The 25,517-nt window shown below is 41.4% G+C and overlaps 1 protein-coding gene across 2 annotated transcripts; it reads left to right on the top strand.

Moving 5' to 3' along the window:
• The first annotated feature begins 1,800 nt into the window (after window positions 1-1,800).
• On the top strand, window positions 1,801-24,571 carry LOC100876887 (guanylate cyclase 32E). Of its 2 annotated transcripts, none has more exons than XM_012292727.2 (23): window positions 1,801-2,353; window positions 9,013-9,219; window positions 9,631-9,828; window positions 11,845-11,967; window positions 12,533-12,728; window positions 13,699-13,776; window positions 15,027-15,271; window positions 15,719-15,864; window positions 17,209-17,347; window positions 17,419-17,509; window positions 18,515-18,720; window positions 19,163-19,345; window positions 19,419-19,523; window positions 19,608-19,679; window positions 19,948-20,113; window positions 20,371-20,578; window positions 20,684-20,818; window positions 20,951-21,063; window positions 21,156-21,307; window positions 21,380-21,478; window positions 21,837-21,981; window positions 22,059-22,157; window positions 22,392-24,571. In XM_012292727.2, exons 2-23 carry the CDS (start codon window positions 9,028-9,030, stop codon window positions 23,171-23,173), a joined length of 3,873 nt encoding a protein of 1,290 aa, XP_012148117.1. In that variant the 5' UTR covers window positions 1,801-2,353; window positions 9,013-9,027; the 3' UTR covers window positions 23,174-24,571. The 2 variants fall into 2 exon arrangements, with proteins under 2 accessions (XP_012148117.1, XP_012148121.1); XM_012292731.2 differs by having other exon boundaries at window positions 19,948-20,080.
• The last annotated feature ends 946 nt before the right edge of the window (window positions 24,572-25,517 follow it).

Genomic DNA, 25,517 nt, shown 5'->3' on the forward strand with positions numbered 1-25,517 from the left:
GTTTTTATCTAGTTCTTGTTCAGATCAGGTATGTTTAATGGAACAACAGGGAACTCCAGACGTAATTTCATATTCGCGAGTCTCGTTGCTCGGCAGCTAGAACTTTTGAAATATGCGACACGCGAGCTGCAGAATATTTCGCCCGCGATCTGCAACCGAGGAGATTTGTTTGTCCCTGGAAGATAGCTCCCTTTTTCTTTCACAGAGATAACGTCTTATCTTCTTTGATGTCGCGATGCTTAAAAGAGTTGGCAGATCAAATGTGACCAAGAAAGAAGAAGAATTGTAACGAAAATTTGCCAGAAAAAATGACAAAGAATAATTACAGAAAGAATGTTTCCACAGATCAATATCGTTCTAAATCTTGTAACAATAGAATCCGTATTTCGCATCCGATCATCCTTTGTCCGTGACTTATGAAAACTCCCATGGAAGACCATTCATGCACGGCAAAATGTGTACGGAAAAATCCTTTCAGACATTTTGCCGAGAAAACGTGGCGGAACGCGCACGGAGAATCGATCCGTACATTTCTCGACGTAGCATGAAACGAGATTCGAAAGTTTCGCTTTTTCAAGTGCCGATGCAAACGCGAGGGAGGATTAGATTATTTTCAAAGAACGAGACTCGCACCGTTCTCCAGGGAGTAACCTCTTCGTTCTACTCCGTAGTTCTCGTAAGGGAAGTAGTTCTACCTGACGCTTTAACGCATGATTTTATTTGCATCTGGCAAAGTGCCGGCTCAACGTCACTTCCATAACGAAACGTTTATGAAGGCATCGGCCTTTACAATGCTATCTTGCTTGAATTTTTATTCGGCTAGTTACACTGGATTATCTATGCAAAGTCTTACATTTGGGAATTAGACATTAAAATAATAGAGATTAAAAATTCTCTATGGTTACAATTAGGTTAGGGTTGACCTGTCACTTTCATAAGATTTCCTTTATTCTTTTCTTAACCTACAATTTATTTTTAATCTACACGAACAGAGCTAACATTACTGCAGTGTTAATATAAAGAATGTTGAAATGCTAGGTGTATTTTGCAATTGGAGACTTAGGTTTGTTGCAATTTTGCTGTGGAGTGCGTCTCGAGTCATGTTATAGGCCAAAGAGTTAATGCAGACTTAAGAACACTAATTCTTGCGAGGACGTTTCAGTGTAACGTGACTTGGAAAAGGTACTATGAATCTTGTAAAATTACTTCAAGTTCTGTTATATGTCCAATCAAAGAGTTAATAAAACCAATACTATGCGTTTGATTTAATACCAAGAGTTTCACAGCAACAATATTATCGAAAATGTTCACATTATGAACAGTAGATTACACCTATTCATTATAGGTGAATATAATCCTACAGAACTAGAATTATTGAAACATAAAATTATAATTAAGAATTTGAGTTAAAGTTTTCACATTCTGAGAGACCCGAGAAAGTTACGAGATTTCCTTATCTTTATCGCCTTATGATTTGCTCCATACACGATGAGGATCTAAACTTTGCGACCCATCCCTCGCATCGCGTTTCTCGAGGGAGCCTTTGAAGCTTCCGATAACGCAATTAACCTGGAGCGAAAGGCACGTAGATCGCGTAAATGAATGGAAAACGCGAGGCAGCGAGAGGTAGCGAAAGTTGAAATAAATTGGGGAGAGGAAAAATTCGAGAACAATCATCGGAGTTAATCGCGTCTCCCTCCTTTTTCGAATCGTTTTCAGGGCTAGTGCTCATGCGCCAGAGCAGGCATCGGTGCTCTGAGAGTAGCGTCGGTGACTGTGAATGGAACGACGACGCCGACGGCGACGACGCTCGACGTACGAACGCTACGAGGGAAAGAGGACGAGCAGAGAGAAGTCAGTCTGGCCGCGCGCGCCTACGATCACTGTCGACCGCCGGTTTCACGTCGTTTTTCTCGCACCGGCGGGACGATCCTTTCGATTCAAATCGTTCTCTACAAATCAGCCGTTTCAATAGTGTTTCAATTGCTCGGAAGCTCTCGATGTTCCACATGAAGTGTGTCGGAAAAAGTTGAGAAAATAGCGTCGGTGGTTTTCATTTGTTTGATTTACCGTAGCGATTACGGGCCCACATTCTTGCACGCTCCCGTCTCGCGTGGACCACGCGGCAAGCCGCGAATTTCAATTACGGGATTCTAGTTCGTTGCCACCAGGAATGCTTTAATTCCTTCACCGTTATCGCGATCAACTGTTGTTCTGTTGCTCCATGGGCAGGCTCACGAGCTGTTTTCTAGGAATGAAATTCCGTGTGTCGGTCCAGTTGCCGGTGTTCGACAACGCCTGAGAGAACGGGACTCTCGAGACAGAGTAATTAAACGGGAATACGACGAACGAGGTAAGAACTTACATCCCTTTATGTATGTACCTCTTGAGGCCCTTCAAATTTTCATGGAAGTTATCCTTGACTTTGAATGTTCTATGACAACATGAGAAAGTATACTAGAGTGAAATAAAATACTTTGCTGCTACAATTGAAATTTTCTTTGACTAAATTTATTTTGTATCTCCACCTGTTATTCGTACTTGCGAATATTCAGCAGAGTTCACTTTTTCGATAATATTGTTGCGACGAGCTGTGAAACTGTTCTTCAAATGTATTGTTCTGTTGGTTTTATTAGCTCCTTGGTTGGACCTGGATTTTAAATTCTTCGGAAATATACAATTACTTCATCGCGGTTACATGCGTTCTATTCGTTCATCCTTGAAAGAAAATATGTAACGTCATCGTCGTAACCTGTATAGGAGACAATGGACAAACTCATACCAAACATACAATTCCGTATAAACAGAGTGAAGAAAAACAAAAGTATCGAATAAAAGAAGTATTTTTAAAAATCGAGAAAAACTTCAAACGAAAGCAATTCGAACACATCTGTTTGAAATTTTATTTCGACTAAAAAGCTTCACGTTCAGGTAATCCTAGAAATTTAGAACTGCTACTCGAGTTTTTATTCGGGACAGAAAAGTGATGCTAATAAATAATTCATTCCTGATTCATAAATATTTTCATTTGACTCGCTTGCAAGACCCATTACCGAGCCCAACTTTGCGTACGAACGTAAAGAAGTTATGAAAAGGCTCGAGGGAAGGAAAAATGGAAAGTAAGTCACGACTTGGTGGCGCAAGGTCTAGGGAGCCTGAAGGTTGTCTATGAAAAAGAAAGAAGCGAATGGAAGAAGACGATGAGAGGTGAAGGTGTAAGGACTGTAGCGAGTTGTGAATGACTGGCGGCGAACAAGTGTTACCGCCACGTGCCGACGAAAAGTTGGCCCGATAAATCACGCTAGGGTCTCGTGAGCGCAACGACTCGTAAACCACGCTCGATTCACGGACCGAGAGCTACGAAATTCTCGAAACTCGACGAGCGGCTGTCACCGATGCCCTATCGATGATCGCGATCGACGCGTTCGATTAAAGTTTATCGTAAAATGTGTCAGACATCGGGAATACCACTTACCGCCGTGTTCCTTACGGCTGATTCGAAAGTGTATTAACCGACCTGGACACTCGAACGATGTTTACGAGGATAAAACCGTTTCTTGGAAGCTAGAGTGACCCGCCGCACATCTTTCTCTCTTTCGGAACGAAACTTTCTTTCGATGCGTTTAATTGAGACGCCCTTTATCTTCGTCATTAAGCTCGTTACGCGGTCGACGAAATCCTTTTTTACGCGATAGCCGGCTTTAAGTTTAATGGGAACCGTGGATACCTGTTTTCGAGACGATTGCTTTCTTGCGATCCGGGTATCCTTTATTATCGAGCTCTCGAAACGGTGCATTAAGAAACGAATATAAAGTTGCAAAATACGGCTGATGTTTCATTTATTCGGTAAGCATCGTATTTACGACGCTGCGAGGTGAAGATCAATGACCCACTCTCGAATCCTGGAATTGAAAACCACGCTCTCGATAATTATAGAGAACACAGGACGAGATCGAGAAGGTAATTCCCTAAATCTATCCAAAAGATACCCACCGCTGACCTTCCGTACAAGATAGGTATCGTGAAGACCAAGTATAAATTAAAAGAATAAAGAAAACGAACGTTGAACCCGCGTCAAAACAACGTCATCCGCGTGGGCGTAAGACGGTTAACGTCGCCTAACGTAAAATAGAAACGCGGCACGTTCCACGATCGCCAAGTATCGTCTCTGATGAATCTCGTGTCACGGGAGTCTTGTCGCGTAAACGAACCGAATAACGGTGTTGCGTAAAGAGATAGAAAAAGACGAAGACGAAGCCAGGTGGATTTCGCGTAGGAGCGAACATGCTTCGATACGGACGAGAAATCGGTCAGCTTTTAGAAGTTTCAGTAGTTGAAAAAGAATGTTGAAAATATCGGTCGGTACAGAAACAAACAGAGTCGTAGACTTTCTTGTCTACGAAAATAAACGGACCAAAATAGACGAATAATCGGTATCGGATTTGCGTATCAACGCCTTGACTGACAGTGGAGTTTTTGTTCATTTTTCCCTAGGATGATCGATGTTTTCGATGACACTGTTAATCGCGGTTCATAAATTATTCTCTGAACGAAGCCCGCGCTTATCCAACGATTATGCGTGCTTGATCATCGAGCGTTCACGTTACGTTGACTAATTAGAAAATGAATGTCGAATAGAAACTGAACGCCCGAGGTGCCGTGGCTGCGTTGACGCAACCGAAAAACCGAGGCGTGCCTAAAATTCTCTATGTAACACCATGTGACACAGATTCGGGATCACCTTTTTCGAAAGTCGGCCCCCATGATCGCGTTGAGTCACTTTCTGTTTCGCTGTATAGCCGAGATCCCCTCGCGAATCGGCCCCCTCTGATCACATACGCACGTGTTCGATTCCGAGTGAACGTACACGAAAGTATTCCCGCGAATAATAGTATCTTTCGGGATAAAATAGACTTTTTACTTTGCCTTTTACCATCTGCAGTTTTCCTTCGAACCAGCATATGCGTGGCTATCCAATAGCGTTCTACTTACTCTCGTAAAAAGTTCTTATGAAAAAGGAACAGATAAAAGAGATTCCATGGTCCTGTTCGATGGACTTTATCAGATTCCGTCGGGCTGCAACGCGGGGTTATTGACATGCACGCTATTTGAATCTTGCGAACCTTGCAACTTGTTTTTTCGTGTACTTTATGCGAACTGGGAAACTTGGTTGCAAATTTTCGACAATCAGAACTGTAATATGGAGGGACATTTAGTCATTTGTGGCTGGAGTTTGAAACTACACTTGGGTGCAATTTAGGCATCTTTGGTATACAGATAATTTTCAAGTACCTAAATTTTAAGATTACATTTTTATACTTATAATTTTATAGTTTTGTTATTCTCAAAGCCCAAATTCATATATCATCACATTTTTTAAACCTAAAATTCCTGAATCCACGTATGCAAATTTCCACATTCTCATATTCTTACTTCCTTAAACCTTAAAGTCTTGAATTACTGATACCTCAAACCCCACCCGAAGTGTTAAAAAGTCGTAAAAAATCATGGAGTAGAAGACCTCTTCCTCTGGGTTGCCATATTTGTCCCAGATCAGCTAGATTTGCTGACAAACATCGGAGATAAAGCGTCCAGGTTAGAATCTCCCTAGGGTGTCTGCATAGGCTACCCTTGTGCATAGTTGATCGCGTAATGTTCGTCGTCGAGAAACTTCTAAATATAGATAGTGAACGGTGTATACAACGCGTTCCACATATGTAATAGCAAGTAGTGGCACATACGTGTGGACTCGTAGAAGACCATGGCGAATTGTAACACGTTGAAAGAATACCCGAGGCAACGCCGGCCCGAGGGAATAGTATCATAATAAAAACGTGCAAGCAGCCACGGATTGCTTTCTCTTGCAGCCTTCGTAATTGCCGACGGGACCCTTGCGATTTCGAAAACCGTTCGTGGAAAACCGCGGCAGTTTTCCATCGCTCGTGATCACGAAGGCAAGTGATTCATTCGAGTCGATATCGGCCGGAGGACGTTATCGACCTTACTACGGTCGTTTCGCGAAAATTGGCTCGTTGTTCTTGGTTAAGAGGAAACGCGCGATTGCGATGGAATCGCGAGACACGTATGGCACCGCGCGATTATTCGTGATAAAGCACGCGTTACGAGGAATACTTATTTAGAGAGGCGGACGATAAGGGCGGGAAATTTATCCGGGACGAGCGGAAATACGCGGTGTGAATACCGCGACGCCGGTGTGGGCTTCCTGTACGACACATTTCCGTGCTCGTCTTTTCACGCTACACCTGTCGCCCACTAAATCATCTCGTTAGTTCCGCACAGTTTAACGCGGAGAAAGAAACTCGGTTGCTTTTTCCGTGAAAAGATCCGCGTTTTCAAACAGGCAATTTTAAAAAGAATTTTCACTTATTACGAATTCACTTGAGCGAAACTTTCGTTTTGAAGAACAGGATCCCGATTTATTTGAAACGAAACTCCTGAGTACTTTGGTGAACCGAAGTATCAAATTAAGTGAATATACAAGTGTAGTACAATATCTGTCTGGAATACAAAGAGGAGTTCAAACGGTTCCGATAACCGAGAGGTGTGATTGCGAATCGAAACGAGTGAAACTACCCTTTTGTCGCGAACTGAGCAGCGTAATTGCACAGGTTTCAACGCCTTTCAAATATTTCCATTATCAAACGATATCGACACCTCGAATGCACCTGGAGATTCATTAAAACGCTTCCAGCTTTCAGCGTCCCTGAAAATCTACGATCGCGAATATCGACGAGTGTTCACGACGCCATAAATACGTTTCTGCAGCCTTTTAATATCGCTTTCTTTATAGCCGGGGTACTGGTCCCGCAATTTCTTTCGCGCGCACCGAATCAAAGAACATCTGTATTTAACCGGCGTTATAAACAAAGTAAAATGTATGACGTATACGCGAGATTCACGCGCAGCTCTCACGATATATGCCTGTACACACCGTGGTACACGCGGCTTAAATTCGAGCTTGAAATTTAATGAACGCGCATAATTCGTCGGGGAGGTTTGATTTCGGCGAAGCGATAGGAGAAAGGTGATAATTCGTTGTTAATTAAAGGACAAGTAACGGTGGTGCAAATGAATGTGGGTAGCGATAAACGAGAGCCGAGATATCGTAATAAGACGTCATGTAGCCGATTTAATTGACCCACGCGCGTCTCCGCACGCGTTACAAATGAATCTCTTGTACGAATTAGTTCACGGTTAATTAAAGTACGCGTTATTCAACGCTCCCCGAAGTTATTATAATTACCGTGCGAACCTTTCGAAAGTTGCGTGTCGATAATTTTATCGCCTTCGATTTGTTACTCTCGGTAGAAATCTGTATTAAAAGGAAAGTACTTTTTATTAGCTCGTTTGTATACAGAGGCACCTCTTCATTACGTAAGACAATTTATTGTTTCTGGTTGAACAATGACCCAGTTAGCAGGTTGATGTACCGCGCGTTCTTAAGAGCATGATCAGCAAACGGGACTCGTGATCCTGAACAAACCACCGTTCCCACGAGTATATCGTAGGAAAATCATCATTTACATTCGCATTAGATCGTTGTAGTAAAGCCGACGTTATTTATCAATGACGGTGACTCAACCTGTCGCTTTTCCTTTCTTCCTTTCCGCCTCGAGTACGTTCCACGTCGTCCGGTTACGCAATTGCGGTTAAGCTTATTTAGAACCCTGTCGGGGTACCGCGCGTTTTTTGACGTATTATTAAAATAGAGCACTATTAATAATGAGTCGAAGAGAAGAGCCCAAGAGTATTTTCAGCGACGCTACATGAAGACGTTTGTCGTCCATATGTTACGCGCGTCAGCTTTCTTCCGAGGTGAACACGGCTGAATTTAAAATTTAGACGATCTATTGTACCGCACCTATTACTCACGGCTGGAATTCTTGAACGCACGCATAAAAGGATAAAATTTTTAATTCGATTAAAAAGGGTACAGTTAAAAGCATTCCTCGCGATTTCGACACGATAATGAATCTTGACTTTCCCCATAGTAATTAAGTACGCCTTTATTACACGCGAAGAGAGGTAACGAGGAATTAATTTTTCGAGGGTGAATCGTCGGTGAACCGATCGATATCGCGCCTTTTCAAGGAGTAAATGAATCGGTAAGCAGACAACGTATTCACGGCGTCCAACGCGTCACATATCTCGATACGTCGCATAGTAATTAACCAGATTAAAATCTTGACAGGGTATTTCATTCTCGTGGCAGCTATGAAGACATCATTTTTCATGTCTGTAGAATAATGTCTCGCCTTGGAAGCATTCGTGGTTATCTGAACAGCTCTTAATTGTTCCTCGTTCAATCACCTGCTCATTTATATCTCTCCGGTCAAAATTATAAGTTCATATGTTTAATCGTTGCAATGTATATTTTCCCTGGTGTCACGAAGGAATAATAGTATTCGTAAGAGGCAAAATTGAAATGGCTTATAACGTCGAGGGCAAAACGCGAACGTGTTTGTCGTAAATCTTCCTCGGTTATTGGACCGAGAAATCCGACGAAAAATGGTATGACACGCGACACGGCAGGAGCGCGTTCAATGCAAGAATATCCGGGCTGCTCGAATTCGATTTCGCATTATTCCGGTCTAACCGAATTATGGTTCCAGCAAAGAGGAACATTTTCTCGTTTGCGAGCTGTCGATGGTGCTCCATCACTCGACGACACAATAGTTTACGAGAAAGTATCATAGCGGGGTCTGGCGCTCGTTGAACGAAGGAGAAACGTAGGAAGAGGAAGTGCTGCACACCATAGGAGATTGATGGTGTTTATTGCAACCCCGTCGAGCTTACCGCTTTCATCCATTACCTCCTCTATATCATTCGGCCGTGTGTTTTTTTAATAAAAACCCGTGCTTGCAAATGAAATCCAATACCGAGCATCGGAGGGAAGATTGCTCTCGTCGATAAAACTGTTTTGTTATGGCCTGAAGCGTCGTGATTGTGGTCACGTATTTTTTTAACAGTGTATCGTTTGATTTTACAAAGGTTTCGTGACTGGGCATGCTACTGGCAAACGCGGAGAGGGCTTGTCTGTTACTAACGGCGATCCACGTTTTACTCGGTGATAAGGGCACCGACGCGGAGACCTTCACCCTCGGATATATCACCGGCTCGAAAAGACGCCCAGGCGACTTGGAGTATCAGCGCCCTGGTTACCGGATATCCGGCGCTATATCACTCGCCGTGGAAGAGGTAATACAATTACGAATGCATCGGGTAAACCGCAGCCAGCACGGAAGTTGTTAATTAATAACATTCGGATACTCTATTTCCATCCTAACATCAATACTAGTTCAACGAATGTTTTACGAAGCCTACAATTCCTATTTCAGTTCTTAAATTCTTCAAATTTCCGTCGACTGTGTAAAAATAATTACAGTAATAATTAGTACTAGCTGATAAAGGTAGTAGCCATTTTCTCACAGAAGTTTTAACGACGAACAAAGTTTACAGTATCCGCGAAAGAGATTTCGTCTCTTTCTCGACGAAAATTGTAAACGTTGAAAATTGTAAAGTTGCAGAAGTTTTAAGCGCGTAAAGATACTCGTGGGAAAGGGTTGAATTTGTTCCGTGGAATAACAGGTGGGTCTCTCGACTTTCTAGGTGAACGCAGGTGAGTTAGGTCGACGCGGACATAAGCTTGATTTCCTGGTCGCGGAAACTTATGGGGAAGAGGAGACCAGCATCTTGATGACTGCAGATCTTTGGACGAAGAACGTCAGCGGTTACATCGGTCCCCAGGAAACCTGCGTTCACGAGGGTAGAATGGCTGCCGCGTTTAATCTCCCCATGATATCTTACGTGAGTTTTTAGTATCTTCACTAAAATACCACTCTTCTAATATTTGTTCCTCTCAAAATAGGTCCATAACGATGTTTCAACACTGTGCAATTGTGTAACGCTAAGTCTTAACGCTTAAATCTGATAAAATTTCTATGAGAATTTTATAATTGATCAACGGGAGAAAATCTGTTCGTACGCGATGTTACATCGATCTTACTTCCATAGATAGAGTGAAACATTTATCTCGAGATGTTTAGAACGGAAAGAAAAATACATCGTTTTCGGGTTCTTTAGTGCAAAAGGCTTTCTCCGTTACGTAACGCATTGCCCCAAGAACTTTCAGGTTACGAGCAATGCAGCCGGACGAAATCCAGGAAACTACCCCTTAGACCAACCTTTTTCCGCCGGCGCCATAATGTGTACTCTAACCTCTAACCACTACGGTCAAGTCGGCGCGTGCATGCTTTTAGCTTAAAGTAACTTTCATCGCGGTTCGAGTACCTTATCGCCGAAATCGATTGCCAGGAAACACCGAAATTCACCCCCCGTCAAGCTTCCCGTAGACCCCACGTAGACTTCTAGCTTGCCTTCGGAATCTTCTCAGGATATTTCTAGACTTTTCTAGGCTTTCAATTAGGTCCGGTCGTTCCATTTAACGAAGTGTGCCTATGTGATAGCACGAACAGGACTCCGTTCTTCGGCGTTTCGTTCGATCGTTTTTTCGCTTGTTCCGACGTGATCTGACGGTGCAATGCGCGTTTTAAACTTCCACCAGACTCGACCGAGGAAATAAATTATTCGCGGACCACGGAGGAATACGAATGTACAGATCCGAGGTTACGACACGCTTAACCCGTTCGACGTCACCGAGGGCTCGGCCTACACTAGACTTCTGACGTATCGCCTATTTCGCCAGTCTGTTTCAATCGAGAACTCGTTGATCGGAAAGATTCATTGATCCACGTAGGTGCCACGATGAATATAATACTCGTTAAACTGATTCGCTTTATATTTCTTTCGATTAACACATCATTTGTTATTTAGATTATTCACTCGTTCTTATAACATCTTCAAAGTGATATAAGAGTCTAAGAATTATTTTGCAGTTCATGTTAATCATTTTTTTTGTCAATAAAATATGTAGTGGTCCATGTAATAGGTTTTAAAATATGTAATGGTCCAAATTTGGAGAAACAAAGATATTTATTAATGAACAAATAATTTTACTTTGAAATTTTTGTTTCAAGTTCTAACAAACTTGTGTTTCTGAATTATCTGAAATAATTCCCAATTCTTCCGTGTTATCGTTTCCAGTCTTCCAGTGTTAAAATGGTCCATTTAATACGCATCAAGATATTACTCTCCAAAGAGGAAGAGAATTGTTTGCGATCGATGACAGACGCGAGATAAATGAAAGAACTATTCTTTCTGACCGCGATTCATTAAATTTCCTTGAATCTAACTGTGTTCAAAAGAGCCCGTGCAATCGACAGAGTCGAGAACAGAAACCATTTATTTTCTCAAGTGAATTATTCGGATCATTGAATAATTCTCTACCCGTACTTACCGAGGAAAAATTAGCCCCAGAAATGCAGCTTTCGAATCAACCTGCATGAAATTAATTGACTCTCTATTAGACATCAACGTAATTTGCGCTGTTAAAAATCTCTTATATCTACACTCAATGTTTCTTTCCCGGGTGATCAGAGATAAATTAATCGTATGATCGTTATTATCGATTGATCCGGTTCGCGTATCAGTTAACCGGATCGTGAATCAGTAAGCGCGTTTTCGTTCTTTTCCATCGGTTTTCCCTGGCCCGTTATATCAGCAGTCCAGCTGACACACTAATCACGCACATTACGTGTCCCTCGTTTTCCAGCCTAGTAATAGACCAACCTAGAAACCCGATGCAAATTTGAAACCGGCTTGTTGCACGCGGTATACTATTTATCTCTGCGTTTATCTCCGCGTGTCACGTAAGTTCACCTGAAATACTAGGATGATCGCATTCAGGTCGCTCGTGTGTTTCAGTTTTGCACGCATCGCGAGTCCTCCAACAAAAAGGAGTTTCCCACGTTCGCCAGAACCAGACCGCCGGACACGCAGATCTCCAAATCTGTCGTTGCTGTCTTGATGGCGTTTAATTGGACCAAAGTAAGTAACACTTCAACGTTCACGCGTTATTAGAAGTCGATTGATCTTGCAGAATGTCTTGATCGTGCAGAATGTATATATGATATATATACATATACATACACAATACATGTACATACACATGCATATACATACACATATACATACACATACATATACATATACATACACATACATATACATACATATACATACATATGTATATACATATATGATATGATATATGTATGTATGTAGAAAATTGTACGTCATAATAGTTAAAGTAACAAAGATTAATTTCAGTATTTAATGTTTCTCCGAGCAACGTTGACGATTCGGATATATCAAAGCAATTTTGCACGCTTTTTTTTAATTTCCGCAAAATTAATGAAAATGAAACTGCATCTCTATAGCCGCGGGCTCTTCAATTTGTATTATCCCCTGGGCAAACACGTCTGTTTCTACCGTACCAATCAACGAGTTAATTGCTTTTCATTCAACTAAAACTAACATTGAAAGTTTGTTGATGAGCTTCCTGTCGATAAAGCAATAAATCAAGGTGATTCTTTTTGCCTGGAATTCTCAGGTGACGTTCATGTACATGAACTCTACGCTGTTCGAGTTCAATAAGATGTCCACGGTCGCGGAGACGATTCTGTCGTCCTTCGAGGCTGCAGGCGTGACTGTAAACTTTCTTCGATGCTGGGAAGAACCGTATCACGTCACACACATGACCAATCCGTTCCACCGGCACGTCAGCGAGACGTATAGAGAAACTCGAAGTGAGTAACAACTTCTCGAGCAGTAGACCCTCGTTTTATTGCCATTGACGGCGCTGTTGGAGTTGGAAATTCTTCGGGTGTTAATGCATTGCATTCGCGTGCGTCACGAGGCCGTCCATTTACGAACTTTTACTCTAAATTTCAGAATTTCACACTTTTAACCCTTTGCACTCCTTTGTCGAGCGTGATTTCTCTTGGATCTTATAAATAATTCAGATAAACGGATTGGTTAAATATATATATTTCCATTTCTTTACTATTTATAATAAAGGAAAAATATATTTATCACATACCCCACAGTGGAGAATTTAAAAAATTGAAAAATAAATCTCAAAATTACTAAATGAAAAAATTTTAAATAATACATTTGAAAGTTGAGGAACTTGAATATTAAAAAATCTGACAATCGGAGAATTTAAAAATTGAAAATTCTGAAAAGTGGAGAATTTAAAAAATTAAAAAATAAATTACAAAATTGCTAAATAAAAATATCTTTTAAATAGTTCTGAAAATTAGAGAATTTGAAAACTTAGAAATTAGAAAATTTAAGAGTGAAGTGTAATAAAAAGCGTAGCAATATAACGAAACTCTATTGTGAACAATTTTTAGCAATTTACTTTATTTATCGAAGTTAACCCGCTTTCTCGACATACGACAGCGGCGATAACAGTCGTAAGGGCCCATTGGTTTTAGCAAACCACATTCGGTCAATTTAGAAATAAGCCACCCGCATTTTGGGTACTTGATCGAGGTTACAAGTTCGTACGAGCGTGTCTAGATAACCCGCATGTTTCGATCGTTGAAATACCGCGTCGTGAATAGATACTGCTTATAATTTGCTTTGTCTATTTCCGTTTGTGCGTTTTGCTAAAAATAGCTCGACGATGACCCGTTTTGAGTTAAGATACGAAACAACAAAGGGGCAATTTGGAGAACTTGACTGGCTAGAAGGTGTCCCGTTTTGTTGCAGTTTACGTGATTCTAGGGAATTATTACGAGCACATGGGGCTGCTGATGGCTCTGGAGGAAAAGAAGCTGTTGGAAAAAGGTATAAATCTGCTGTAACGTATCAGGTACATATAGAGAGCATCACTAGTCACTGTCACTAGTAGCTTAAATTATACATTATTTCACAAACTTAAACATTCGACAGTCTACATTATTTAAATCTGAAAAATTTAATCTTTCTTCCCAAATTCCCAAATTCCAAAATTTCCAAACTCCTAAATTTCCAAATTCTCATATTTCCAAATTCCCAAATTTCCAAATTCCCAAGTTCCCAAATTCCCAAGTTTCCAAATTCTCAAATTCCCAAATTCCCAAATTCCCAAATTCCCAAATTCCCAAATTCCCAAATTCCCAAATTCCCAAATTCCCAAATTCCTAAATTCCCAAATTCCGAAATTCCCAAATTTCCAAATTCCCAAATTCCCAAATTCCCAAATTTCCAAGTTCCCAAATTCTCAAATTCCCAAATTCCCAAATTCTCAAATTCTCAAATTCCCAAATTCACAAATTCCCAAATTCCCAAATTCCAAAATTTCCAAACTCCTAAATTTCCAAATTCTCATATTTCCAAATTCCCAAATTTCCAAATTCCCAAGTTCCCAAATTCCCAAGTTCCCAAATTCTCAAATTCCCAAATTCCCAAATTCTCAAATTCTCAAATTCCCAAATTCACAAATTCCCAAATTCCCAAATTCCCAAATTCCCAAATTCCTAAATTCCCAAATTCCGAAATTCCCAAATTTCCAAATTCCCAAATTCCCAAATTCCCAAATTCCCAAATTCCCAAATTCTCAAATTCCCAAATTCCCAAATTCCCAAATTCCCAAATTCCCAAATTCCCAAATTCCCAAATTCTCAAGAACTCAATTTGACGTCGATAAAAATTGCAATAACCGATCGGTGTTAAATTAATAAAATTCTACTAGTTATCTTACACCCCTCTTAAATCCCAGAAATCCTTTAATTCCAAAAGCCAAGGAAGACCTAAATATTGTATATTACCCCACTTAATTAAAATTAACTTTCCAAGAAAAGGTATTTCGAAATGTCCTTTCCTTAGTACTTTTGAATTTATGGAATTAACAAGATTGCACTCAACGAGTTTCAATAACGAGAATTTAAAGAGCAACGAAATTAATAACGAAAGTAATTAGAATCTGGGAACAGTGAATCAGCGGATTGCTTCTTTAGCGTCACTTTTATCTCGCGACTGTCCTTAACGACCCCTTAGACTTCTCGTTAAGTTCCCGCTCGTTTCGAGAAAGCATATCGCGGAAATTCGTGCTGCAGGAGAATACTGGGTGGTCGGCGTGGACATCGAGCAGTACGATGAGAAACGGCCGGACAAATACTTTCGTGGTTTATGGCAGAAAAAGACCAACTCCTCCATTTTGAGGGCATATAGAAGCTATTTCAGCGTGGTCGCGTCCGCACCGATCTATTCGAGAAACTTCACGAGGCAGGTGAACGAGTACAGACAGAAACCACCCTTCAACTTCAGCAACCCTCTTGCGAACGTCGGGGGAATCGTTCAGGTGACTATTATAATCGCTTGCAGATCTAATCGATGTTTAATCGATGAACTCTTCTACAAATTATGTCAACAATTTATGTTAACAAAATTTATATTACCATTTATATGTAAACATTATTACGTTATAATCGTTATATATTAAATAAATAAACGTTTATTTAAACAGAAGTCATACTTTTGTATTATAACTCGGTTTAATCCTTTGTACTAATCTATAAATATTTTTTATACTGAGATGGAAGTATTAGACTAATTTTATTTTACCTGCAAATTAGTAAGGGATTAACTTAACTTGCTTTTGCACCGTAAGGCAAGCAAGTAACTGGTCGATCTAACTTTATGAATCGAGTTAACGGGGTTATTAAACCGAGGAATTTATCTTGTAGAGTAAATTAGTGGAGGATTAGCAATTTTTAAACGTAAATCGCGTTTTTGTGTTATAAGGCAGATCGTGCCAGAGACGGCGTATCTGTACGACGCGGTGCACCTCTACGAAAGATCATTGCTGAAGGCTTTGGACGAGAATCGAGATCCACGAAATGGTCGGGAAATGGTAGCCACTCTTTACGGTGTTCATTACCAAAGCGCCATGGGGTATGTACAAAATCAAACGATCTAATAAAGATCGAATCATATTTGCATATTTTATTACCAAAAATTATTCGATTATGATGTAGAGGATTAGTCTCGTAAAAGTTTTATTTTCAAACGTTGATGAATTTTTAAAATAGTGGAGGATTTAATGCGGACTCGTTTAATAATTAAAGCGAAAAACACTTGGAGATATTTACTCGTGGATAAGACTGTTTAAAATACGCGAGTCCAATAAAGCAGGGACGAGAATCGTAGTAGTGACGCAAGCGTCTAGAATTACAATTGACCCGAGAAAATAATTAAGGCTTTCACGTTACGAGCACATAGCTATCCATGATCTCGGATTCTCGACTAGCTCCCACGTAATCTTCCTTCTCTCGGAATGATCGATACCTATCGCTGTCTTCAATGCTAATCGAGAATCGGTTACATCAATACTGGGAATGCTTACTCTAACCGTGATGCATGGAGCAAATGTGCTTAAAATTCTCAAATTTCCAAATTCCCAATTCCCAATTCCCAATTTCACAAATTTCCAAATTCCAAATTCCCGATTTCACAAATTTCCAAATTTCCAATCTCTCAAGTTCCAACTCTCCCAAATTCCCAATCTCCCAAATTACCAATCTCTCAAGTTCCAACTCTCCCAAATTCCCAATCTCTTAAATTCCCAATCTCCCAAGTCCCAAATTTCCAAATTCCCAATCTCTCAAGTTCCCAATCTCCCAAATTCCCAATCTCTCAAGTTCCAACTCTCCCAAATTCCCAATCTCTCAAATTCCCAATCTCCCAAGTCCCAAATTCCCAAATTCCCAATCTCTCAAGTTCCCAATCTCCCAAATTCCCAATCTCTCAAGTTCCAACTCTCCCAAATTCCCAATCTCTCAAATTCCCAATCTCTCAAGTTCCCAATCTCCCAAATTCCCAATCTCTCAAGTTCCCAATCTCCCAAATTCCCAAATTCCCAAATTCCCAATCTCTCAAGTTCCCAATCTTCCAAATTCCCAAATTCCCAAATTCCCAATCTCTCAAGTTCCCAATCTCCCAAATTTCCAAATCCCTAAATCGCCGAATCCCCAAACCCCAAATTCTCAGTACACCAAATCCCAAACGCCAAATTACGTAACACTCGACCGCCTATCCGTCGAGTGTCGATTACCCAAAAGTAGCGAAGAGCAAACGAGCACAAGAAAAATGTTTCGCTGAAGTGGGAAGAGAAAGAAATTTGGCGAAAAATATACGGCAGCAAGAGTTACTTTGCGCAATTTACGAGGACGTTTTCGAACGTGGCCGCAATAAGATTGTTACGGCGTTACGCTATTCGAAGATATATCGTCTGTTCAGGTACATGGTTTATATGGACGAAAACGGAGATGCTGAAGGCAATTACACTCTGATTGCGTTGGACAATCGGCCGACAAAAGGACACGGTTTATACCCTATAGCGTATTTCGTGGGGAAAGAGAACGGCACGAACCTGCCAGTAAGACATTAACTGCTTTTTCAGCTCGTCGAACCTTCCAGTCTGCTTATTGATTCCTTTTCTCTTTGCAGAAACTCCGATTGACGAGAGATATTTCGTGGGTCGGCGATGGCCCACCTATCGCGGAACCTTATTGCGGATACCACGGCGAGAAATGTACCTGTACGTACCCATGTTTTTCTCCTCTTGTTAACACCAATAAAACATTCCCTTTTTGCTGATACCAATCAGACTTTTACATAGTTAATACACTTTTATGGCTTCCTTCTTGATCGCTTTTAAAGCGTCGCAATTTTAAAAGAATGTATGGTCTTTACGCTCTTTTCTGAGTTATTTGAAGAAGTTGCAGTGGTTTCTTACTTTCAAACTAACAATCGGGTAAATGTACAAATTTATAAATTTACAAATTGTCAAATTCGCAAACTAACAAACTGACATTGTCGTAATGTTAATTTTAACGTTACGAGTTCGTAGGATTACAAAGTTTGAAGCATGAAAAATAGAGGTACAATCAAGTATTATACGGCGGCCATATGATTATCAAGATGGCCGCCATTTACGTATCGACAGCCTCGTCAGCAGCGTCACCTTTGTTACAGTTCCATTACGCGACACAATAGCTATGACAAATAGAAGACGTAAAGCATATCCGATTCGCGATACGCAAGATAATGTTTCCCCGATGATCGAACATCATGATCCGTGAAAACGCGATGAGGGAAGGGAGCCTTCGAATTACCATTCGTCAGCTTTCTCCGATCGTCGCGCGAACCGATCGTTCGAAAAGTACATCGTAAAGTTTGCCGGTCGACCTTAAAATTTACATATGTAAATGGACGTAAAGGGGACCACCTTCCGCTTGTTCCCGCAGCCACCCTTTTCATTTCCCTTAATTGAGATCGAATACGAATTTCGTACGCAACTGCATCGCGCGATTACCGATTACGCAAGGACAATCGATCCACGATCGAGTTTCGGACCCATTTAAATCTGCCGAACACGAAACCTTCGGCGGTTAGTTACGATCAAAGAGGGACGAAAGGAGCCGAACATCTGTTGACCCAAATTTTGAAATCGCTACCGACGATTCATCGACTTCTGTATCAATTTTGTCGTCGATGGGTTCCGCTCGAAATCTATTATTTCACGTTTCATTGAATCGTTCAGCTCACACGGGAGAGATCGTGGGTGGCATAGCCGGAGGATTTCTGCTGATCATCGCTGCGGTGCTACTGGTGCTCTACAGAAACTGGAAGTACGAGCAGGAGCTGGATTCCCTGCTCTGGAAGGTGAACTACAAAGACATTCAGATCAAAGAGCAGAAAGAGGAATCGGCGGCAGCCACCGAGGCGTCTACCAAATGCAATACCAAGGTAAATGCCCGCCTCCGATAATACGTCCTTCTGTCCCCTACCACCTTGTCCCCGATGTCTTGCCCTCCGCTATTTTCCTCGATTCCCTCGACCCAATTCATCCTAAGACTTTCCGAGCTTCGATTCACGGGTTACGCTATCGGACGATGCTGTCATTTTTATTCAACGACTATCGAACAAAATAGCATTCCGAAGCGTCACTCTTTTTATCGTCAAATACCCTAAATATTCTAAAAAGCTAAAAATTCCAGAACTACAATCATAAAATTCCAGAGTGCTGAGATACAAAGTCCCAGTGTTTAAAAGTTTCAAGATAAGAGAAAGTTTGAAAGTTCCAAAAATCTCAAAGTCCTATCGTACAAAAATTGCAAAATATCAAGCCGAACCCCCGTAACAGAGTTTTAGCAACGTAGTTCGAAAGTTAAGAAAATGTTATCTGTAGACGACGACCCAGCCTATTGTGCGGACCAGCCAAGTTTCCCTGAGCTCGAATCCGGACGCTGATTTCCGATATTCCATGATTTACACGCAAATTGGCGTCTATAAGGGACGGATATTCGCCGTGAAGAAGGTCCGCAAGAAATCGATCGAGATTACCCGCGAGATGAAGAAGGAGTTGAAAGTGGTGAGTACACGTGAGCTCGAAGAGTACACGAGACCCATTTCGCGACACCCAAATTAAAGGATCGTTTCTCTAGATGCGTGACTTGCGACACGATAATTTGAACGCTTTCATCGGGGCCTGTACCGACCCGCCGAACATATGCATCGTCGTCGAATATTGCGCACGCGGCAGTCTCAAGGTAACGGTCCGGACAGTTAGTAATTAAGCAGACGAAACATCGTGTAATTTTCTCCTGCTCTTTTTTTCCGATCGATATTCATAGGACATTTTGGAGAACGAAGACATGAAGCTGGATAACATGTTCATGGCGTCCTTGGTCGGCGACATAATCAGGGTACGTATTGTCCGTTTGCTTCGAAGAACATTTCTGATCGATCGGTAAACTTTCTCCAAGTAATATTTCGCTGTTCAACGAACCCGAAACTCGAGTAAAAATTTTTTCTATAAAAATCCACGTACGACGTAAACTTCGTTCCCGCTCGAGAAGAACCCGTTCAAACTTTAACCACGGACCATTCGCAACTTTTCTACTTGGAAATTTTTGCGGACCTCTTTTATAACGCTACGCTTGATCGAGTTTGTAACACTGCATTATTTTTTAGGGTATGATCTATCTGCACGAGTCCGTCATCAAGTATCATGGCGCGCTAAGCACTTCGAACTGTTTGGTGGATTCGAGATGGGTCGTGAAATTGGCTGACTTTGGACTGCACGAATTTAAAAAGGATGCTGAATGTGAGCCATGCGACGTGATGAAGAAATATCATGGTATATGATATGGATATACACTGTCGGTGAAAAATGTGAAACCTAGGGTTAAGTATCATCCATAATCACTTCCCAAATCCCAAAATCCTGATCTCATGAATATTAAATAACAACTTACAGCACGTTGCGAATAAAATACCCAAATCAAATTAATCACATAATCGGTTGAGTTGCAAGAGGTCTCACATTTTTGACTGATGGTGTAACTAGAACAACCGATGCGGTCTAATTTGTTTCAACTTACCAAAACTTGGTAGGTTTACTCTATCGAGCCCCCGAATTGCTGAGATCGAATAAAGCTCAAGAACCAGTTGCGCGCGACTACCAGAGAGGAGACGTTTATTCGTTCGGGATAGTGTTGTACGAGCTCCAAGGACGACACGGTCCGTTTGGAATCATAGAACTGTCCGACTCAGAGATACTGAAGAAGGTGATAGCTAGTGAACCGGGCGTCGAACCGTTCAGGTATTACGATTGAAGTCACGATCTGTCTACGGCAGAAGTTACTTAAATTTTATGTGCTTTTGTTTCCACCTTGTCAGCTACTCTGTTTTCCTTGAATTATCTCAGACCACCGTTGAGCCAATTGGAGAACTGTTTCCATTTCGTGCGCGATTGTCTGATAGAGTGCTGGGCCGAGGATCCTGAGACTCGTCCGGACTTTAAGGTCATACGGAACAAGCTGCGGCCGTTGAGGAAGGGCATGTAAGTTTTTACCTACTATCAAAATGACACTGGTCTCGAAATAAAAGTTCGTTGATCGTTAACGCTGGTGTAACTCGATACACTGAGAAACTATAACTCGGATAATCGAGATAAATGATTCGAACGTTCCAGGAAGCCAAATATATTTGACAACATGATGGCCATGATGGAGAAATATGCGAATAATCTGGAAGCGCTGGTCGACGAACGAACGGACCAATTGACGGAGGAGAAGAAAAAAACAGGTCGCTGAACGTTCCGAAAGTCCGAGCGAATTTAATCAGCCTCGCTATCGCGTTCCCTTTCAATTATATTAAACTATGCTTTCGCCTTTCAGACGCCTTGCTTTATGAAATGTTACCGCGATACGTCGCCGAGCAATTAAAGCGAGGACACAAAGTCGAAGCTGAGAATTTCGACTGCGTCACTATATACTTTAGCGACATTGTCGGCTTCACCGCCATGTCCGCCGAAAGTACACCTTTGCAGGTAACTTATCATTATAATTTGCGCGGTAATTGCTCAATTATTATTGCCATCATCCTGATGATGGGTTTTCAGGTGGTGGACTTTCTGAACGATCTCTACACCTGCTTCGACTCCACCATAGAAAATTATGACGTGTACAAAGTCGAGACCATTGGCGATGCTTACATGGTGGTACGCATTCTTCCTGTGATTAATATACCAGGTTCTAAGGAAACCATGCAATATTTCACGTATTATCTTTCCATTCCTGATTTACAAACAATTATATTTCTAGACATTATTCAGCTAGGAAACGAACGTTTAAAAATAATAATAAATATTAACAAGGCTATTAAAATTTGCAAGGCTATTAAAAAGCTATTGAAATATCATTAGGTTCGATTCACCGATTAAGCAGAGATCTTAATTTTTGATTCATGTAAATTTGCATAGTCACGTAGATGCAATACAAATGAAGCGCAAATATGCAGAGGGTTAAACGTTGAGGGAAATTGCGACAAGAGATCAACGTACTTGAATTTCTCAACAGGTAAGCGGTCTACCGATACGAAACGGTATTCAGCACGCGGGAGAAATTGCCAGTATGTCCTTGTGTCTGCTGGATGCCATTAAACAATTTACCATTCGACATAGGCCGCTGGATAAGCTGCAACTGCGAATCGGTATACATTCCGGTAAGCACGGAGAGAAAACAACAATACGATTTAGGATTACGCCTGTTACGGTTGACATACTTTTACTTCTCGTACAGGGCCCGTGTGTGCCGGTGTCGTGGGTCTAAAAATGCCCCGTTACTGTCTGTTCGGCGACACGGTGAACACGGCTAGTCGAATGGAATCCACGGGATCGCGTAAGTATCCTATTTGCAACCAGCGTGTCGTTCTTCGATCGATTTCGCAACATCGACTCTTCGCAACTTCTAAATCAAGTGTGCGAACGTACTTCGAATGGCTACTATGGATCAAAATCACTACCGGTAGATTAAACCAGATCTTGCATCTAAGAATAAGTCGTGGAACGATGAGAGTTAAAAACAATTGAATGTGCAATGCTATATGATTCTGACGATGTTCGTTTCTTCCAGCGTTAAAAATCCACTGCAGTAGCGAAACGAAGCACCTACTGGATCAGCTGGGTGGATTCAGCGTGGTGGAAAGAGGCCTGGTGTCCATGAAAGGAAAAGGCGAGCGTCTGACCTACTGGTTGATCGGCGAGGACCCGATGTTGAGGGAAGAACGAAACAGGGAGCGAGAAAATCGGCGCAGCGGTTACGGGAAAAGGAACAATGCCGGAAATCCCCTAATACCTCGAAGTTCTCTGAAGAACAAGTCCTTAGTGAGGTCAACTTTCATAAGGTGTTCCAGCGAGTCGCCGAAGCGTCTGCGTTTCGCCAGCTCCGATCAGTTGGATCAGAAGTGTTCCAGAACGAACAGCCAATTGGAAGCGATAGTCGACAACAGTCCGTGCAAACCGAAAAATTCTTGCGCGAACAGGTTATCGTGCGTGGAGAACTGGAGGTCGTCCAGTAATTCTTGTCCGTGCGTCGAACAGCTCGGGGAGCAAGAAAGGCACATAGACGCGAAGGATTTGGCTGAAAATCGACTGCATTGCGATAGTAGAAATGGACCGCTTCCTAACAGCTGGGGAATCGGAAACGAACACTATTTTCCATCAACCGGAGCCAAGAACTTCCGCTTGGGATCGACTGGACTCACGCAGACAACTTGTAGATCAGCACCGAGCAGCCCCAGACACAGCAGTCTGGTCTTAAATTGTCAGAAGAGAGCGGCTCAGTCGAACGAAGAGATTGACGGATGGGACGCTACCGTACCATTGATTTATTATCCGACAGAACGATTGGATTAAGGAACTCTCGTCGACGATTGAAGAATCAGTGATTTAGGGAGCCTCGAGTTTAGAGAAGTGTTTGTGACATCGATCACGGTAACCTTGGAATCGATGGTGGAGACGAAGGTCAATCAATTTATAGGCATAACGAAGTGTGAACGTGGTTGGTTTGAGGTTGTTGGTTTTGAGTTAATGGAGTCACTGAACACTGCGATTCTTCGTTGATTACGGAAATTCGGGGACACGAGATAGGAAATGATTGGAAATATCGATCGCTAAACAGCAGCTGAATGGCATCGAGTCGACATCGACGCGTATTATTATTGTACGTGAGTATCGATGCTATTGTTATTTGTAAACTAGATTTAATTAAGCAGACGTATCGGTGTTGATTCGATGCCGTTCGCGTCGATAAATGGACGCATTTATTCAATCGTACTCTCGATGATCCTTCAATCGCACGAAGCTATTTTATTTCCAAAGCGATGTTTACATTAAGCAATTTTTGTTTAGCCAATCGAACTCAATTTGCATTCTAATTCAATTTCCACGTTCTTTTTCCGTCCACAGCTGTTACAAAACCATGTCAACTCGATTGATTCGCTGTAACTTGATTAAATTTCAACTTGATTAAAATCCCCTTAACCAAAAACTGAGCAATGTAAACATCGCTTCGACTCGACAATCATTTTTTCGTAACCGTGTACGGTCGATGTTTCATACAGGACTGGTCAATTAACGAACAATTAGCCGGTGAACAGCGTACAATATACAACATGATTTTCCTCTCGCTAGTACACGTTGTACCAAAGCACACCGCACGTACAAACGAACATAACGGACATATTTATATACGGTAAGCTCTCGTTATATTGCCGTATGAAGGCGGGGGTATAGCGAGAGTTGGGTGTTACACAAACTACGAAGGGAGAATATGAAAGGGGAAATACAAGGTCTAGAAAGGCTCCCTTTTAATTAACGGAAGTCTACGTTGCACCCAGCGTACCTTATTTATAGCATACGTAACTTGTGCACGGAAAGCAGCACGTAACGGTATATTCCACGCATTAGCTTAGACAATCAAGAAGGCTCGTGCTTTATATTATGCGTAAGTGTCACTCTAGTCAATTTGTTTAAGTTCGAACGCATTCGTTCGATTTTCTCGGAAGAATCCTCATCCTAACTTACCCTAGCATTTAACCGTGTCATTAATCACCGGCGGTTTTTTAGTACTTAAGAGAACTATTTATAGAGTAATATATAACGTCGACAATTTAATGCGTACTTATGAATCGTTATGAAACTCTCCGACGATAACGTGTATTCTTCCGTGCTTAAGAGAACCGTCGTGCACGGCACACGGGAACATGTGTAAATTAAATTATCCATCTTCGAAATAAAGAAATCATTAACGAACCACGATTACTTTCCTATCGAGGGTGAAACAAAGGTCCAAGATCGTTGTTGTTGCTTCTTTTTCCCCGCGTTCAAGTGCAACGTCTTCGAGACGAAAGCACACGAGCACGATGCGTGATGAAACGGTGGCGATAACGCACCGAGCTTCATTAAATTACGAACATCCAAGAAATTAATTGAACGCCAAGCGGCAAACGCATCTTTCTCCTATTACTGGTTTATCTGGCTACGCCTGAACGCCGTCCCGTTGTGAAAAATTGGAAAAAATCGATCAAAGTCGATCGTGTCTGAGCGCTTCTGCGCCAACACGATTAACTCCGATGTTTGGGTTTATTCGAATCCCTGCTACTTTTTCAATTTTTTAATTGTTTGCAAATTTCAACATTTAAGTTTCTAATTTTCTACTTCAACTTGTAACTTATCAAATTTTTAGTCTTTTGATACCCGAACTTGTAAAGTGCCAAGTGTTTATAAATTCAAATTTTCTTTTCTGAAATTGCCTGACTTTTAAATCTCTAAATAGTGGAATTTTTAAAATTATGCATTTCTGAATTTTCTAATTGTCAAATACGTAAACTGTGAGCTTCGTATTAAACCAAACGAAATTTTCAGCTTTTGTGATTTGTAAAAATGTAAATGTACAAATTACCCAATTCTAAACTTGGCAACTCTGAAATATTTCAAAACCGAATCTTCGGAATCTTCGAAAGCAGCTAAATTTCGTTATTTGTAGTCACGGGAGCGACGCTGTAAATGTATCGAGCGCTCGCATCGATCGCGTCGAAGAAAGTCGAGTTGCAGTCGTTCAGGGATGTAAAATCTCGAAATTGAAACTCGTCGTTGACTCGCGTCACGTTTGACGATCTGTCGAGTTTGTCTGTCGATTCGTGTTATAAATTAGATTAGAAAGTCCAGCGTCTGGATGGAATAACAAAGGGGGAAGTAA

Source organism: Megachile rotundata, chromosome 4 (genome assembly GCF_050947335.1).
Source record: "Megachile rotundata isolate GNS110a chromosome 4, iyMegRotu1, whole genome shotgun sequence".
Lineage (NCBI taxonomy): Eukaryota > Metazoa > Arthropoda > Insecta > Hymenoptera > Megachilidae > Megachile > Megachile rotundata.

Coding starts and splice junctions, on each gene's coding strand:
- LOC100876887 (XM_012292727.2), top strand. CDS start 9,028: ATGCTACTGGCAAACGCGGAGAGGGCTTGTCTGTTACTAACGGCGATC. Junction 19,524..19,607: donor GCGCACGCGGCAGTCTCAAG/GTAACGGTCCGG, acceptor CGATATTCATAG/GACATTTTGGAGAACGAAGA. Junction 20,819..20,950: donor CGGCCGTTGAGGAAGGGCAT/GTAAGTTTTTAC, acceptor CGAACGTTCCAG/GAAGCCAAATATATTTGACA.